Source organism: Suillus fuscotomentosus, assembly GCF_016647785.1.
Source record: "Suillus fuscotomentosus strain FC203 chromosome Unknown F5891scaffold_15, whole genome shotgun sequence".
NCBI lineage: Eukaryota > Fungi > Basidiomycota > Agaricomycetes > Boletales > Suillaceae > Suillus > Suillus fuscotomentosus.
Window position 1 is genome coordinate 701,680 of NW_024539527.1, and position 16,545 is coordinate 718,224.

The 16,545-nt window shown below is 45.4% G+C and overlaps 8 protein-coding genes across 8 annotated transcripts; 4 read left to right on the plus strand and 4 right to left on the minus strand.

Moving 5' to 3' along the window:
* Nucleotides 1–138: 138 nt before the first annotated feature.
* Nucleotides 139–1,897, minus strand: F5891DRAFT_1214263 (uncharacterized protein; the record flags this gene model as incomplete). Its single annotated transcript, XM_041369275.1, has 9 exons — nucleotides 139–309; nucleotides 370–538; nucleotides 590–686; nucleotides 744–1,008; nucleotides 1,058–1,167; nucleotides 1,216–1,456; nucleotides 1,509–1,640; nucleotides 1,696–1,805; nucleotides 1,858–1,897. 9 exons carry the CDS (start codon nucleotides 1,895–1,897, stop codon nucleotides 139–141), a joined length of 1,335 nt encoding a protein of 444 aa, XP_041228518.1.
* Nucleotides 1,898–2,381: 484 nt separating this feature from the next.
* Nucleotides 2,382–2,777, minus strand: F5891DRAFT_1186085 (uncharacterized protein; the record flags this gene model as incomplete). The annotated part of the gene is made up of 1 exon (XM_041366640.1): nucleotides 2,382–2,777. One exon carries the CDS (start codon nucleotides 2,775–2,777, stop codon nucleotides 2,382–2,384), a length of 396 nt encoding a protein of 131 aa, XP_041228519.1.
* A 1,366-nt stretch (nucleotides 2,778–4,143) lies between these two features.
* On the plus strand, nucleotides 4,144–4,434 carry F5891DRAFT_948282 (uncharacterized protein; the record flags this gene model as incomplete). Its single annotated transcript, XM_041374796.1, has 1 exon — nucleotides 4,144–4,434. One exon carries the CDS (start codon nucleotides 4,144–4,146, stop codon nucleotides 4,432–4,434), a length of 291 nt encoding a protein of 96 aa, XP_041228520.1.
* A 1,500-nt stretch (nucleotides 4,435–5,934) lies between these two features.
* F5891DRAFT_978395 (uncharacterized protein) lies at nucleotides 5,935–7,393 on the plus strand (the record flags this gene model as incomplete). Its single annotated transcript, XM_041376788.1, has 6 exons — nucleotides 5,935–6,147; nucleotides 6,217–6,291; nucleotides 6,346–6,760; nucleotides 6,791–6,852; nucleotides 6,923–7,013; nucleotides 7,077–7,393. 6 exons carry the CDS (start codon nucleotides 5,935–5,937, stop codon nucleotides 7,391–7,393), a joined length of 1,173 nt encoding a protein of 390 aa, XP_041228521.1.
* Nucleotides 7,394–8,097: 704 nt separating this feature from the next.
* Nucleotides 8,098–10,175, minus strand: F5891DRAFT_1021890 (kinase-like domain-containing protein; the record flags this gene model as incomplete). Its single annotated transcript, XM_041361208.1, has 8 exons — nucleotides 8,098–8,465; nucleotides 8,677–8,841; nucleotides 8,875–9,059; nucleotides 9,111–9,182; nucleotides 9,262–9,480; nucleotides 9,523–9,724; nucleotides 9,781–10,056; nucleotides 10,104–10,175. 8 exons carry the CDS (start codon nucleotides 10,173–10,175, stop codon nucleotides 8,151–8,153), a joined length of 1,506 nt encoding a protein of 501 aa, XP_041228522.1. The 3' UTR covers nucleotides 8,098–8,150.
* A 455-nt stretch (nucleotides 10,176–10,630) lies between these two features.
* Nucleotides 10,631–11,427, minus strand: F5891DRAFT_1186089 (uncharacterized protein; the record flags this gene model as incomplete). Its single annotated transcript, XM_041366641.1, has 2 exons — nucleotides 10,631–10,980; nucleotides 11,298–11,427. The coding sequence occupies 2 exons, from the start codon at nucleotides 11,425–11,427 to the stop codon at nucleotides 10,631–10,633; spliced, it is 480 nt and encodes a 159-aa protein (XP_041228523.1).
* Nucleotides 11,428–11,600: 173 nt separating this feature from the next.
* On the plus strand, nucleotides 11,601–11,863 carry F5891DRAFT_1186090 (glycoside hydrolase; the record flags this gene model as incomplete). The annotated part of the gene is made up of 2 exons (XM_041366642.1): nucleotides 11,601–11,632; nucleotides 11,689–11,863. 2 exons carry the CDS (start codon nucleotides 11,601–11,603, stop codon nucleotides 11,861–11,863), a joined length of 207 nt encoding a protein of 68 aa, XP_041228524.1.
* A 1,459-nt stretch (nucleotides 11,864–13,322) lies between these two features.
* F5891DRAFT_1186091 (uncharacterized protein) lies at nucleotides 13,323–13,542 on the plus strand (the record flags this gene model as incomplete). Its single annotated transcript, XM_041366643.1, has 2 exons — nucleotides 13,323–13,425; nucleotides 13,478–13,542. The coding sequence occupies 2 exons, from the start codon at nucleotides 13,323–13,325 to the stop codon at nucleotides 13,540–13,542; spliced, it is 168 nt and encodes a 55-aa protein (XP_041228525.1).
* Between the last annotated feature and the right edge of the window lie 3,003 nt (nucleotides 13,543–16,545).

A 16,545-nucleotide genomic window follows, 5' to 3' on the forward strand; every position in this document is an offset into this window, starting at 1 on the left:
CCGAAAACAAAAGACTCATGCCAAAAAAAAAAGTATGAAAAATTCAGAAAAGTACTTTATTGAAGGCAAACTTGAGTGACAATTGTAGACTAGTATGTATACTACTACTGGATGACTACCTGAATACGATCCATAATTTCACTCTTCTTCCTCTACAAGTCGAGTAACCATTGCCCTGACATCACCTTCAATTGCAATTGCCTCATTGAAGGCTTGCTTGATGTGCCTCGAAAAATTGATGGCAGTTCCTTGTCTGCAGACACCATCTCGAGCAAGGGTTGTACCATGCTGGAAACAGGGTTGCATACTCTGTGGCACCAGTTGTCAGCAGAATTAAAGTGTGGAGCTGCAAACGAGAGACAAAAATACCATGACTGTGTCAGTGGCACATTTCACCACTACCTTGAGGGAGACATCCACATAATTTCCACCAGAACTACGGCCACCATGAAGCTGGCATTGCTCTGGATCCATGATAGCATGAAGAGTAACCCAGTTCATCGCATAAGGGGCATAGAGTTGGTCTGTGTGAATGGGGCTAGATGCGACATCAAAAAGTGGCATTACTAATTAGATGCAATCCACTTACGACTCATAATTCTGTGACATATATGCCTCAGAGGGAGCCCGCTCAGCTGTCAAAAAGCAGAGAGGACCACCAGGTAAGTCTAGGGTATACCCAAAGTCTAGGTATCATATGTAAGTTACCAGTAATGAAGATTATACATATGTGAGACACTCACCTAAGTCATTGCCTTTGACTGTCATGGCAGGCAGGCCTGCCTCACTGATTGCCTCGATACATGATGTACTGACCTCAGCAGGGAGACTAGCTATGAGCAAGTTCCAGCTCAAAGCCAGAATTCCTAAAGCACGGGAGTCCTTCTGCTGCCTCGTAGTCATGGACAGCTTCTTCTTATTGGTAAGGTTGTTCACCAGACCAAAGACACGTGCATGATGAGGACCAGCATTCCAGCCGAACTGAACCAGCTCGCCCCCATGAGTAGGCTATCCAGCCCATCAGAAATATATCAAACTGAAAGGAGGAAAAACTCACCCTGGTCCCCTTGTGGTCATTGACAGCCTCGTCGATGATACTATTGACATAAGTCAACAGGTCAGGATGCTGGCCACACTTGCCGCGGAGTACAGCGAGTGTAACAGATCCTATACACCCAATTAACCACATGCAGGAGACAGAAAGACTATTCATACCCTTGGAATCGACAAAAATGATGCTTTCATCTGGTTCGATCACATACCACGAATCATCCACAGGAACAGAAAGGGCAGTATCCCCACTACCAACCAGATCCTCATTGCCACGGTCCACTAAAAGTGTACCCCGTTTATAGCTGGTTTTAGCAGAACGGTCACAAGTGACCATCCTGACTGTACCAGTGTCTGCAAGGGACTTGGCCGATAGTGGGGTGGCATAAAGGCCCAGGACCCTTGCCTATGAAGTACAGTTTTAGACTAAGCCAGTGATAAGCAGGAAGAAAACTCACAATAGTCCTTTTCTCAGAGCGAGCTGCATTCTTCCTCCTGCGGCACTGGAGGAAATATACCTCTAAAGCTTGGTGGAGAGATCCTGGCACCAATCCAGCATTCTTGGTGGTTAGGGACTTCGGATGGCTGACCTGCACACATAAATAGTTAGATCTAACATAGATACTGCATTAGAAACATGCTCACAGAATTTGCAAGGCCTGGTTTATCTCCAAAAGCAAGAAGATCCTCCCCAACATCTGCTCCTATCTGAAGTGCATGCATAACAGTTGAATTTCCAGCAAGATGCTCGAAGTCTATGCACCACCAATATATTAGTCTAGACAGTGGTGGTAATATATTACTTACATTGCCTCAGATGAGTCTGATCTGTGGGTTGTGGGGCCATGGTGGTGGTTGGAAAATGCAGTGGGCAGCAGTGGTGAAAATTTTGATTATGGCATTTTTGGAGTTTTGGTGCTTTTGGGATAGCATATACCTGTTACCACCTTCATTATTATGAGCTGGATAGTGCAGTGGTAACCTGGTCCCTGTTGCGATACTGTGCGGGATTTTGGCCAGGAAGTTGCTCTGCTGTTTAATTCTTGCCAATGTCATGATTTAATTCTGTTGTTGGTTATAGTGGTAACTTGGTCACTGTTGGCTAGGAAGCTGCTCTGCAGTTCAACTCCTGCTGGTGTTGAAATTTCATTATGTTGTTGTGATAATATTCAGCTCTGCCAGTTCAACTCCCTCATGTTGCCAGATTTCTTGTTTTTTTTTTTTTTGGAGGGGCATTTTCTGCTGACTTTTTTGACATAACATTTCACACTTAGCCTCTCATTACACCCATAGCAGATATATTAGAGAGAGCTGAAATACAAAGTGACTGCTCATATAACCCCCTCAATAATCCTCTCCTCAATCTCAAGTTCATCTAACTCTATCATCACATCAACCATAGCTTGCCTGCATGCAGCATTCATGCCATTAGGCAGTGGAGCCTCAAGGATGAGTTGGAGAGTCTGTGTCAGTGGAAGTGGGTTTGTTGGATGGAGAATTGCACGGGCCACTTTCTTCCACCAGAATCCAGACCATGCCTCCTTACACTGGCTATGCGAGCGAGCTGAGCAGCTGAAGGATGCTGAAACAAGAAGTGAGGGTGGATAAGCAGCTAATGCCCTGCGTTCGCGCTCCATCACCTCTTTTGCCCGGGCGATAATTGTATACACTTTAAACCCCATCTGTGTAGCCTCATTATCTGTAGTATTCGTGAGTGATGATGTCATGATCTCTCGAATTGCTGGGGCGATCCACTGGGGTATGGAATATAATCGTGCAAGCTCTAGTCATCAGGTAGGGTGCAGAGTGAGGTTTTCAAGTCCATTGATAGTGAACTTGATGCTGTTGCTTATCATCCATAGGTGCGAAATCTTGAGGATAGCGACTAGGAATTGCTCCTCAGGTGGAGGAGGGACTGAACTGCTAGAAGATATATGTAGTTTAATCATCGCCTATGTGATATTGTACTAGTAGATACACATACATGTGGTACACCCAGTTGAGAAAATGTGTGAATTCCTGCTCAGAGATCTGCTGCAGGACGATCAGAAGTTGCTCTGTACCATCGGTATCATAACCTGATGAGATAGCCAAAATTCCTTCCAAAGCTGGAGAGTGGCAAACAAGTACACCACGATGTACACAAAATGAGGTATTGCCAGCCTATAGTAGAGGAAATTCAAGCAAGGCTTGGCAGACGTTCATAGTAGGACTTACACGAAAGACAATATTTCCATCTTCAAACCAAAACTCACTATGCCTTTGGAGAGCCAACCTGTGATTCGCATTCGTAGTGTGAAAGCTTTGGATAGTAGTATATGATGGCCTTGTATAGAGCTCAAATGAAGTTCAAGTCGTGTTCATACCTGACACTCGCTGTGGCTCGCATATTGAATCAACAATGATAAACACCTGTGTGTTTACATAACAAATATCAGTCAAAGCACTGTCGATCTACTGACTCGAGCTACAATGGATCTGCCACCATTACCACAGCCTACTGATGGCTCAGGTGTCTGGCCAGATCATCTGCACCAAGCCCATGATACTCTATTCCATATCTACCGTCATGCATCTCAGGCACTCCAGACTTGCAGTGAACTGCATCGCATATGTTTTCATGCTGAGGCCATCAGCAACAATGCCATACCACTATTACGAGCACTGGAGAACTCTTCTGCAGTAGTGGGTGTCCCTATGTCTTGGGTCCTTCAGGTTACAGCAAAATTTGGGATGCTACTGAGGCAGCTACAGCAGGCTGAAACAACAGCACGAGGAGGGTGAGCCTATCAGATTCACCACAGTAGTTCTAATATCTAGACTATTGCTAGTGAAACATCAAATATTTCAGTCCCACAGCCGATCACTGTCGCACACACTGGCAAACCAGGGAGACCTCGTAAGGTGCCAAATGTCCAGTTGTTGCATGAATTTGCCTCTCCTGGTCGTCATCTACAACAAACCAAGCTAGCACGGGTCATGGGCATCCATTGTAATACCTTGCGCTCCTACTTGAAGCAGAACAATGTTAGCTATAAGTATAGCCTGATCTCAGATGCAGACCTGGATCAAGCTGTTCGAGAATTTCGTCAGATGAAGCCAAATTCTGGGGTTCACTATCTTACTGGCCATTTGCGACAGTTGGGCTTGCGGATACAGCAACAACGGGTTATTTCCTCTATCCACCGTGTCAATCCCCTAGAAACTGTCCTCCGCCAATGCACTATAATTCAACGGCAGCAGTACAGGGTTTCACGACCAAATGCTCTGTGGCACATGGATGGGCACCATAAGCTAATTCATTGGGGCATCGTAATTCATGGTATCATTGATGGATATTGCCGCACAGTAGGCTATTATTCTCCACTAGCTGCCTACATCTGATCTTCATTGACTTTCAGATAGTCGCCATTCATCCCAGCACAAGCAATAGTGCATCCACAGTGCTTAGGGTGTTTTTGAATGCTGTCGCTATCTATGGTACACCTTCAAGAATACGAGGAGATAGAGGTGGGGAAAACAAAAAGGTCTCGGTTTATATGATCACGACTAGAGGGCCCAACCGTGTGAGCTTTATGTGGGGATCATAAGTAAACACAATTTCATTGCTTACATTGGTTGAGTTAAAATCTGCCCCTCATTAGATCGACTCACAACAGCAGGATTGAATGGTCCTGGGTTGAAGTCGGCACCCAATTTGCTCGCATGTGGCGTGCATTTTTCTATCGACTTGAGAGGCTTCATGACCTAGATGTGTCGAATGCTCAGCATCTTTGGCTATTACACGAGCTTTTCCTCAAGGAGATTGAGTCTGACTGTTGCTCATTTCAAGCTGAATGGAATGCACACCCTATCTCAGGAGAGGGACATGATCAGAGCCCAAATGTATGTTGTCCAATATCTTAAACATGATCAGCTTAATAGAAAAGTTTTTCTTTTGTGGTCATTAGGATATGAGGCTTATGGGCCAGCTCGAACATGGGCTATATGCCGATGATTGTGAAGGAATCCATCCTGACATCATCAGACAGTACTATGGAACTGCAGGCAAGCCTATGCATCGTGCACCCCATCAGACTGGAGCAGGTCATACCTCAGATGAGGTATATTCGGCTTCTGGATCTACGGATGGAGAATCAGATGATGAAGAATCAGAGGAGGAATGGGAAGACATCAATGATTTCGAGGACCCAGGTGGCGAAACAGAAGATCTACAAGAGCTTCCCCAGCTCATTGCTGCTGATCATGATGCTCATTTCCACCATAAGCCTGTTCATGTTCCAAAGCATGCCAGTCCATTCAACCCTGCTACTCTTCACAACACCTTTCATCAAGCTTTTACTCAAGTATGAGAGGCAGGGCACATCCCAGAAGGATTTGGTGTTCTTCCACATGAATGGGATGGTGATGAGTATCCCTCACATGAAATAATCCGATCAGGACGACAGGGGACCAAGGAATTACGAATCCCCTTGCCTGATTTTATTTGGCGACCTAGGGCAATAAAATGGTGTCAAGCACTCGATGTCATGTTCAGGCTTTTGGAGCTTGCCAATACCGATGTTGGATCTAGTAGTGACACAGATAGTAATACCGATAGTGTTGGGCATCACAATGGCTCTGATAGCTAACTACGATTATAGTACCTAGACTCTCAATATACAAGCAAGCAGACTGGCTTAAAGTCGACAATATTAAGTTTGAAGTGTCCATGCAATTATACAGCATGTACAGCCACAGATCATGTGATGAATAATGTGGTTGAATTCGACTACGACTGAGCAGTTTCATACTACAACAATCTACAGCCCACTTAAAAATTACTACTGTCTCTTCTGTCACCAATCACTCCTTTATCTTTCTGCTACCTTCTTAATTTTTCATATGGCTCCCAAGCGCAAACGACAGGCCAGCAGCCAAATGGACGATGCTAGAAAGTCAACCTCGACACTAGCAGTTAATTCCATCTTGCAGGAATTGCTCGGTAATTCAGCTGGATCATCAACTGCCTATAAGAAGGCCAATAGCGAGGCCAATCAAGGCTTAAAGTCTGCTTCTCAATCTCACAGCAGGCCAAAGGCTCAGATGGTCTCTAAAGTAAGTGTCAGCATGTTTTAAAATGAGTTGTTGCTCAGGCAAGTGACTGTTGGAATGTTTGTTTATTAGTCAAAGCCAGCTCGCCTTCCTAACTTCCACTTTAAAGCTGGAGAAATAATCTTTATTTCCTGTGGAACAAGACAGGTGAGCTGTCAGTATCATAACTGTGATTGGCTGGGATTGCTGACTGCTTTTTAGTCTAAGAAGACCTCACATTTGTACATCCCACTTCTGACACCTGTTCTTCGCAATCCCCAAGCACCAACTTTGGTGGAGGTCCAGACTCTTGAGGTCATGAGACTGGCGATCACAGATTATGTCGATGGTATCATCATCAGCAAGAACTGGTCTTTTGAGCTCTTTGACCTAGAGCTTCGCAAATTTTTCCCTCGGCTCTTCCTTTATCTTGATGCCTTGCCAAAGTTGATGAATCCAGATTACAAGGAGGACCAAGACGAGATCTTTCAGTATCTGCCCCAATACTATCTTTGTGTCAAAGAGAAGTGCAGGATCGTAATTCCTCCTGGTATCCAATTCCCTGATGGGTCATCGGTGGCACGAAATGCAAGGACGAATTCGAGAGGTGGATTTCGTGAAAATGTGGTTATTCTAGGTCAGTCCTCAGTTTGTTCGCTTCAAACAGACTATGCCAATTCCTGCCTTCTTAGTCACTTGTCAAAGCATCCCACTGTCAGTGTTGCAAGGGTAGGCGAAATCAAAAGGGAAGGAGAAGGCCACTCTTTCATCTAGCTCAGCATACCATGGTCGTACCAAGTCTGAGAGTATATCCAGTGACTCAGAAGACAGCTCCACCTCATCTGAGTTGAGCTTATCAGAGCCCCCTCGCAAGACCAAATCTCATCGAGGTATGGTTTATTGTTTTTTTCTGTTGATTGCGAGTGAGGCTCATATTAAACTTTTGTGATCAGTATCAACAGAAACTGATGACGAGATTATGCCTGCATCGGACTCTGAAACCATATCCGAGTCGGCCACTATAGTTGACTTGACTGCAAGTGATGATGAATACACTGGTGACTTTTTTGGTTCTTTCAGTTTAGATAATCATGATGTTGTTGCCGAGCCAGAGGCACCTGTGGAGGCTGACCTCACGCCTTTGGAGCCTGTCTCGTCATCTCCACTGCAGGCCTCTGTATCTTTTGTTATTGATCCCAGTCTTGATAACCCCCCAACCTTGCAGGCCTCTGGGTCTTTTGTTCTCGATACCAGCATTGACAACCCATGAGAAGGGAATCATCTTTTCAATTTCTAGATTTGTTTTTGGCACCTATATCGTTCAACTTGAAATATACCCATCACCGATTGACAGCACTGATTATAATCCTTTTACACCGACTTTATTATATCTGTTTATATTCTGGTACTCGTACATAGTAACTATCTCTTATTACAATGCTTTAATTGACTTGTTTCATGTAAGCCTGGGTGGAAATGAGCATGACAATGATAAAATACACTCTGTCAAATATTGGTATCACAATTTTAATTTTGGGGTGACATGATATAATTTTGGGGCGACACATGTTGCAGTTTTCGGGGCGACACAATTTCCTTTTTCGGGGTGTCACACAAATTCAATTTCAGGGGGGGGGGAGGGGGCACACTTTTTATTTCGGGGGGGCACAATAATATTTGTGCAGATTCAGCAGCATATAGTATCGCATCGCGACACTACAGCTTGTTGTGTCATGGGCTATTATGAAGTTTGATCTGTGGTGATGAACTTTTCCTGTGTCTGCCATTGCCAGGAGTCGGCGCTGGGAAGTGGATAATTGATGCAGGGGTAAAGATATTGCACAATATTTGAACTTATGTACGGTGTTAGCTTGGCATTGCGATCTCCTCGGCTTCATGTGTGTGGATCACGTAATCACATAAGTTGGTGACATCCCCAAGTCGACAAAACTCAACCAGAAAGTCGCGAATTGAGAGTATCAGCTACAGGTTGGCATGTACATTGTACAGTATGGCATCATGAAGCTCTACATAAAACGCACATCGCGAGACATCTCAATATCAACGATCAGGGGCAGCAGAGGCAATCCAGTGTCATCGTTGTCATCCAAACCTGCCGTCACAGATGAGCTCAGTTCCATCTGAAAACCCCCCCATTTCTCAAAGTCCAGGGCGAAATAACTGTCAGGCAGAGTGCGTTTATAATCGCGTGAGCACTGGTCAAGTTTCTCGCGATGCTCCTTGACAGTTTGCCACTCGTCATGCCATGCTCTGCATCCTCCCCATTCGATGGGCATGCCTTCTCCATTACCACGAGAAAAATCCAGGCCAAATGCAGTAATCTTGACAAAGGGATGTTAGAAAGTAATGAATCGGTCCCGCAATGGTAACGTGTCTGTGAAGGTGTGATTACCAAACTTCCGGAGGAGGAGATCGACGTCGGTTTTGCTGATTGTCCAGGGAGAAGAAACAGGTTGGACCTAGATAGATCAAATCAGCTTGGCTGGTTTAAGTACGAGAAGGAATATGAAGTTCCTCGCCCGGGTAGCACACAAATTGCATCAGCCAAGGAAATATGTAGCAGTAGGAGTCAGAGAGCGGCCAAGTGGGACTCGGCATCAAACTGCCCTCAGTAGGTGAGGAGGAGTTGGGAACAACATTCATGTCAGTGGAAGAGAGGACTCCTTGTCCAATACAGATGACTACAATACTCTGGAGCTTGCTTCGTTCGTCTATTCCAACTCAGAGAACAACTGCAGGGCGGACCGCTGTGTCCCATTTTTCAGGGGAGAGACTGGGATCCCGCCAGAACAATGGATCACCCGCTCGAGTGCTGTAGCCCTCAATAGTTGTGCGAACATCAATTTGGCAGCATACAATCTGTCCAGGACAGAGGGGAATTGTATCCACGCATATAAGGGGACCTGGCAGAGAGTCTATAGAGGAGTGCTCAGTCGAAGACAGATGTCCAGTGAAAATCAGCAGACCTGACAAAGCCTCAGCCGGAATATTCCAGTTGATTTTAGCAGGGTCCAGCAAGCCAGCTAGTGCACGAGTTTCTTGTATCTGCAAATGCAGCAGCTCAGTAGTCTGGTAGCTGATCAAACTTCAAGCTGCATGCATAGTTGATCATTTGACCAATGCAAGGTAAGCCATCTGGGGACATGTCAGCACCGCTAAATTGCTGCTTTTTGATTCTAACTTGAACTTCCTGATTCTTGCTTGTTCCATGTCGAGTGTTGTATGTCCATGGAAGGTCTCCTCGAGCAAGACTGATGAGCGTATAGCCAAGAGATTCTATATCGTCACACGGAGCTGATCCTGCATTCCTGTCAGGTAAGAGGGAAGCATATGATACTGGGCCAACTTACGAATGTGATGATGGATGTTCAAGCTGACTGTACCCCAGCGTGCCAATGGCATGCGATGCCAGGGGTTCATCCGTAGAGAGGTTGGGTTGGGCCTCACGTGCAATAGCCCGAGTGAGCCCATAGTCGACCAGATACAAGCGCTTGGGATCGGTGGGATGGAGGATGATGTTCCCAGGTTTGACATTGCAGTGAACAAGTTTGTTTGTGTGTATGTGTTCGAGAGCCGAGATCTACCGAAGGTCAGTATGAGCCTACTAATGGACTGGAGATGGCTCATGCTACATACCATCTGATCAGCAACCACTAAGGTGTTTTCTGCCAGTAGAGGACGGCATGCTCGCACTTCACCAAGGCTTGTCCCGAGGAGCTGCATAGCAAGATACTCGAAATGCTCCAATTGTCCATAGGCAAAGACTCTCGGGATGGAAGGGTGCCCCTGCAGACGCTGCAGAACCTGTTGCTCATGATCTAAGACAGTGGTTTTGAGTGCAAGAGATGCTCGGGATTTCTTGACAGCCATGATCTGACCGGTAACTATTCGAGTGGCCTTGTACACCCGTCCCTAAGAGAATGTCAGGCATAGAATAACAGAGGACAGCATGGGCGTACGAAGCTTCCCTCACCTAGTAGATCATCAGCTCGGAGACACCATGACTCTACGACGGTCTTGGTATTTTCCATCTGGTGAAAACAAGACAGGGGGCGTGTAAATGAATGAATTGATTTTTCTTTGGCCATATACGCTCACATAAGCTCAGGGTATTGGCTGAGTACCTCGATGGCTACATGAAAGCCAACTATGCAAGCTAGTATTACAGTAGGAATCAAAGTAAACACGTGAATGAATGAATCTCCTAGTCACGTGCACCCAAATGGCTAGCAAGCGGGCTTAAACCCAGGCTCCTTCCCAGCCACTGCTTCGGAGGGCATCTGTGAATTCAAATTTGCGGGTCTGTCTGTCTGTACATCTGTCCGTCCGTCTGAGTCTGTCCAGGTCTGTCCGGATATCAACATAGGTACGAGCTAGTACAAGTCTAAGTAATTTAGAATATGGTGTGTAGTAGGTAATGTAGCAGACAAACAAATCGAATGAACTTGAACAAAGCATAACACATAGAAAAAAGAATCAAAAACCCCTACTTGGCAGGCTGCTGTGCCTTCTTCATGAAGGTGGTCCAGCATCCTTTCTCTGTGTGACCATAGTCAGTAAAGCGCTCACGAAGTGCTCGGTTCACCTCCAGGTCCCACACCTTCCTATTGTCATAATACATAGAAGCTTTGAAGGGCACACCAAAGTGTTTGATAAAAACCTGAGACACTTTGTGTCGTGAGTCAGCTGCTTTCTTGCATAAGTTGAATCTGTTAGCAATGTCGATGACATAGAAGTCCACAGGCCAGATTGCAACCTTCTCCACCTTGATAGCATCTGCCTTCGAAGTCCCATGTGAAAGCAGGCTCCCAGAGCTTTCCTCCTTGATGATCGGGCCTGCAAATTGAATTGAGAGTGGTGATGAAGCTATTGTCAATGTTCCTCTCGTGCCAGGTAGACTCGTATGCGTGTCTCATTTTTCTCATTGTATCGCAAATCTCATGCATCCATATATGTATAGTGGTACGCTGCAGCAGGTGCTCCCGGCCTTGAAGATGACCTTATACATGGGGACGGATGGCTGAGTGGATGTGCCTCCAACCCTGGAACTGCTTCGGCAGTTGCCAGCCTTAACAAGAAGGTCGTTAGGGCTGGCCACCGTAGGCCATATTACGGGCATGTACGGTGGCGTAATATGGTAACCGTACCCGTACCAGTCGGCACTTCAGCCTTGGGGTATATGGTTATGGTGTACAGTTTCTCCATAACCGTATTTCGCTGTAAATGTACGGTTATTACGACTGTAAATATGGGACATACGGTTGACCATATGGTCGCAGGCATTTTAAGCCCACTTTCTGTAACGCGGTATGAGTTCTGTGTCAATTCTAAGCACCACTTGACAATATGCATTCTAATCTTAGAATACCAGAGCTCTTAGCTCATTCTGCTGCAAGCTCCGCGACATCTTTTGCTACCACCAGCATCTCAAACACTGTCTACAACCAGTATTATCCATGACTGCATTCCCTGCTGGCATTCAGGTAGCGTCCATGCAAGTCATCTTTGAGTTCACCAACTTTACATGTCTGATATCTATCACAGCTGGAATTGTGCTCTGATGTGTGCTTGTGGCTTGGCTTTGGGTCAGGAGTTCAAGGGTAAGGCAGTCAACACCGCCCTTGGTCCTATGATGAACATGGGTCGTGTCCCCCAAGGTGGCCGTAACTGGGAGGGTTTCAGTGCAGATCCTTTCCTAACTGGCGAATCCGCATACTGAGACAATTTTAGGCCTACAAAATGGTGGAGTACAAGCCACTGCCGAGCACTTCATCAGCTAGTTTGTGTTTTCTTGCGTTTGTTTGCTTTTCTGCTTATCCCACCAGTGAGCAGGAACACTTCCCCACATTAGAATCTTCAAATGTTGATGATCAGACTCAGCATGAGATTTACGCGCACCTGTTCCTGCACAGCGTTATGGCCAGTGGGTAGCGTTGGCACATGATGCATCCAGGAACCAGTCCGACTCGGGTCACTGCCTCTCTGAAGAACATCTGGTCTCTCATAGCAATCGATCTCCAGTGACCACTTACTCAATGAAAGACAGTTTCTCCACAGTTGGGGATGAGACAGACACCAGTCACATGACGGGCTGATGTGCCTTGTTTCAGCGGAGCGTGCACAGTCTTGACTGGTCGTGACGGAGGAGCTGGAGTAGGTTCTTTGTCATCATCTGATGGGAAATCAGATGAGCGAGTTAGTACTACTGTAATTTACTAATTCAATGTTTTTCATCTCCCATATGACCGTATAGCCTGGTCATATAACCATATGATGACCCATACCATACCATCGAACATTTTGAATGTATTGTACAACATACGGTACGGTATGGGTAGTACCCAGTAAGCCTGCCATAAATTGTACGGCTGTAACCGTATACGGTTACGGTGGCCAGCCCTAAAGGTCGTAGGTTTGAATCCTACAACAACCATCAGGGAGTTTTAGTGGGTAGTGCTAGTGCTGCTTAGTCCCACATAACCTGCCTAATCCGGCAATGGGTATGCGTAAAATGCATTTCTTCCTGGAGAGTTAGCGTCTAAAAAAAATCCTTGGAACTGTGGTGTAATACATTATGCTATGTGCCTGTCAAAATGGGGCCAGCCTTGAGCAGTTGCCACTAGACAATGGCCTCTCAAAAAAAAAGATGACCTTACTGTATACATGATGAAGACTATGTTCCTCCTTCTCCTAATGCTGGCTCACACCCAGGGACTGTTAACTCTGGACAGCATGGAAGAAGCCAGTTCTGTTTCTGCTCATAACTGAATTCAATCAGATATCTCATTACTGTAATTGTTGCCCTCCCCACGCTTATGTCAGATTCATGGTCATTATACCCCCTCACAATGCGCTGAAGTGTTTCTAGGTAGACTTTATCTGGTGCAAACTCAAAAAACCTCATAAGTATAGGTTGCCCTCTGATATATTCATCCCCATGATTCACTCCAAATTCATTCTAGTTGGGTGGCTCTTTCTGCTGGTACGTGAAGCCACATGTAACTCATTCCAATCTAATCGTCTGTATCATCTTAGAGGTTTGTAATGCACTGGCTCCAGCAGGGAGGTTGGGCTGCACACCAGCTGGAGGGCATGTTTCTAACCCCAACCCTAGACATCTGCATCTTCACTCATTCTCCGTGAGGCATCAATCCCACAGAGCTTCCCTTAATACCTTCATGTTCGCAGGGTCCGATATGACATCTCTCGCTCTGACGTGGACATTCCTTCTCCTTGCGAAACATCCAGACTTGCAAACTCGTCTTCATACAGAACTTCTCTGTAAGTGGTGCACATCATATCCAGGATACATTCTGACACCCTCTTTGAACAGTGTTCTTACATGGCCATATGTTTCTGGACAATTCAAAAAAGGAAGCCAATGTCCACTCATTGTAATGCCACTCGAGTCGATTGCCACCTCCCAGTCTCATTCCTCAACTTCTCCAATTCCTCGCTGCTCTGCTCTCAATGCAGCAGCGAGTTGATGGGTGTGCTGGGTGACACCTATGCAGTGTATAATCCCTTCCCTGGGCCATACCACCCAGACTATCTTAGCCAAAACTGGGTGCTGCCCCGTCGGTAGTGGCATAAATGAGGTGTTACCATTTTCTGGAGTTGATAGTATCGACGAGATTCGAGGATGTGGTGGGGAGCATCTAAACGGTGCAATGAAGCTACAAGCTAGTCGAAAAGGAGCACACATTGCATTGAGGAGGAGTACCGGCGCATGACGCACATGACAACGCAACACGGCTCAGCAGAGTGTTGCATAGGAATTCAAACCATTATATAACTGTTATCTCTCATCTACATCTCTTCCCTCAGTTCGTTGTTCTATGACTGAGGGTATGTCTGCCATCTCACTATATGTTGCCTAGATACTAACATAACTATTATAGTCTGATGTTGTCTAGACTCTATAGGTTATGGCTGTAAAGTCTTCTCTAGCGCACATCAAGACCCACGGGCCACCATTGCGGACTCCCTCCATCATTACGAAGTCTGACACTGATGATGAAGTCACCATTATCTCGCTGCCTTCAAAACCATCCCTGAAGCACCACTGAAGTATGGGAGAAAGCAATACCAAAGAGGAGGCCAGGCCTCACAAGAGGTCATGGTGCTATACTGATGAATATGGCATCTGTGACTTCCATCCTGTATATGATGACTTACCTGTCAGGACAGCAATTGCAGCTGGATTCTGTCCCAGTTACCCATACCCTTGGTTGGGTCATTCAGTATCTCCACTGCCACCATCGCATCAACTCAGGACACCTCGCCTCCCATCACCAGCATCCTCAAGCTCATCTCTGCCAGACATACTGAGTGAGCCTCTTGCTGACAAGTTGCAGCCATCACTGATGACAAGATGGAAGGAGGCCTCAGACACCTTCAGGCCTTTTGGATGTGTTGCGCAAGGCCATCTCCCTCAGGAAGAAGACAGCAGGCACTCAGTCACATGATGATGAAGAATCTGACATTGATATTGACCTCATGCTGTAAGATACATCCATCTTGTATTCCCTCGAGCATGTTCACACATATTGTACCTGTCCCTCCAAATACTACCCTTTAAAATGTATATTGTACACAAGCTCTTCTCATTCAATGCCTACTTCACCCACACTGATCCTTAACTATTCGCCATGAGCAACCACAATCAATTAAGTTGTGCTCGAGCTCTGTCCTCTGGGCCATTGGCTTCGTCCCAGAACCCTCAATGAGCTTGCACAAGCAGTTGAAGCACATTTTGATTGGCATGGCAGCATCAATGATCTTGTGTGAAGTACACTATCCATTACTGTAGGATTATCTATATTCAGGCTTTTGTTGGCCATGTTCGTGGGTTGTGCCCTTCCTGCCTTAACCTATGTTTTGTCCGTTGATTCCTTCTAAGGATGAGTTCATCACAGAAAAAATTGAACTTGTGCCAACATCTCACGGCAAATAGAATGGTAGCCGCCGAACCAACCATTAGTCTGCTCAGTGATGGAGTTAAATCGCCAGCCCTTCCCATTGTCTCCTAGCAGCTCCGGATAGTCTACAGGGTTGCAATTTGCCTGGCAATAGGTCATCAGCGAACCAGTGAACATATTAAAAAGTCGTATTTAACTATATATTGCTAACAATCACACTAATCACCATAAATCTGGTGGGGGGGATTACTTGGAAATATATGACCTTCCGAAGGAAAGATAGGTTTGAAAATCAACCAGCCAAGCTATCCTACCCTCGATGCACCGTCTTATGTATGAAATAGTCTATAAGTCAAATATTTGGTACAAGCTAATGAAGCAGATTATGGATTTATACTAGTCTACCAACAAAAGATGTGACACTTTTTGTTGCAATGACACTAATCCTTGATTCTCATAAACACATAATTTAGTACCAGACTCGAAATATCTCAGGAGAAAGGTTGTCCAGCCCTCAACACCATTTTATACATTGATCAGTCCATCAGTGAAATGTTGGACATGAGGCAATGAAGGGGATTGTAGATTTATATGAGTCTACAAATAAAAGATGTGACACTCTCTATTGAAATGACACGAATACTTGATTCTCACAAATGCATGATTTAGTACCAGACTCAAAATACTGGGGGAGAAATCTTCTACTGCCCAACCCTTCGGAGACTGACATCAAGGCACGTGGTTTTTGCATTGCCATTGCAGAGCAAGTCGGGGCATTCCGATCAGCATTGGCAAATGCAAATAATATGCTCAACCGACATTACAAATCTAAACAATCAGCAGGGACATAACAGTCCATGTCTTTCGAAAACATGACGTACATTTGGGCGTCACCCAGACATGCGACATTTTACATCTGTTTGACAGGTACATTATGGTCTATGAAATGCACACTGAAGTGCAGGATCATGAAGTTTCGAAGGGACGGCAAGGTGCGTCTGGTTTCTGCTTTAGCAGATTCGCTGTATCATCGCTCAGACACACGACATGTTTGAATGTTGTCGGCAGGTACGTCATGATCTATTGCATGCAAATTGAAGTGCAGGATCATGAAGTTTCAAAGGGACGGCAAGGTGCTTCTTGAATTTACTTTAGCAGATTCACTATACCATCATTCAGACACACGACATGTTTGAATGTTCTTGGCAAGTACTTAATAGTCTATTGCATGCACACAGAAGTGCAGGATCATGGAGTTTCGAAGAGGCGGCAAGGTACATCTTGTATTTACTTTAGCAGATTCACTATACCATCGTTCAGACACGCAACATTTTGAATGTCCTTGGCAGGTACATTATGATCTATGAAATGCACACTGAAATGAAGGGCAGGTGTTTTGAGGAAATGATGAGATATGTTCATCAATCCTGATCTCTGAGCAAATGTATTTTCATACTCCAATGTCTGCCGCCATTTTTTT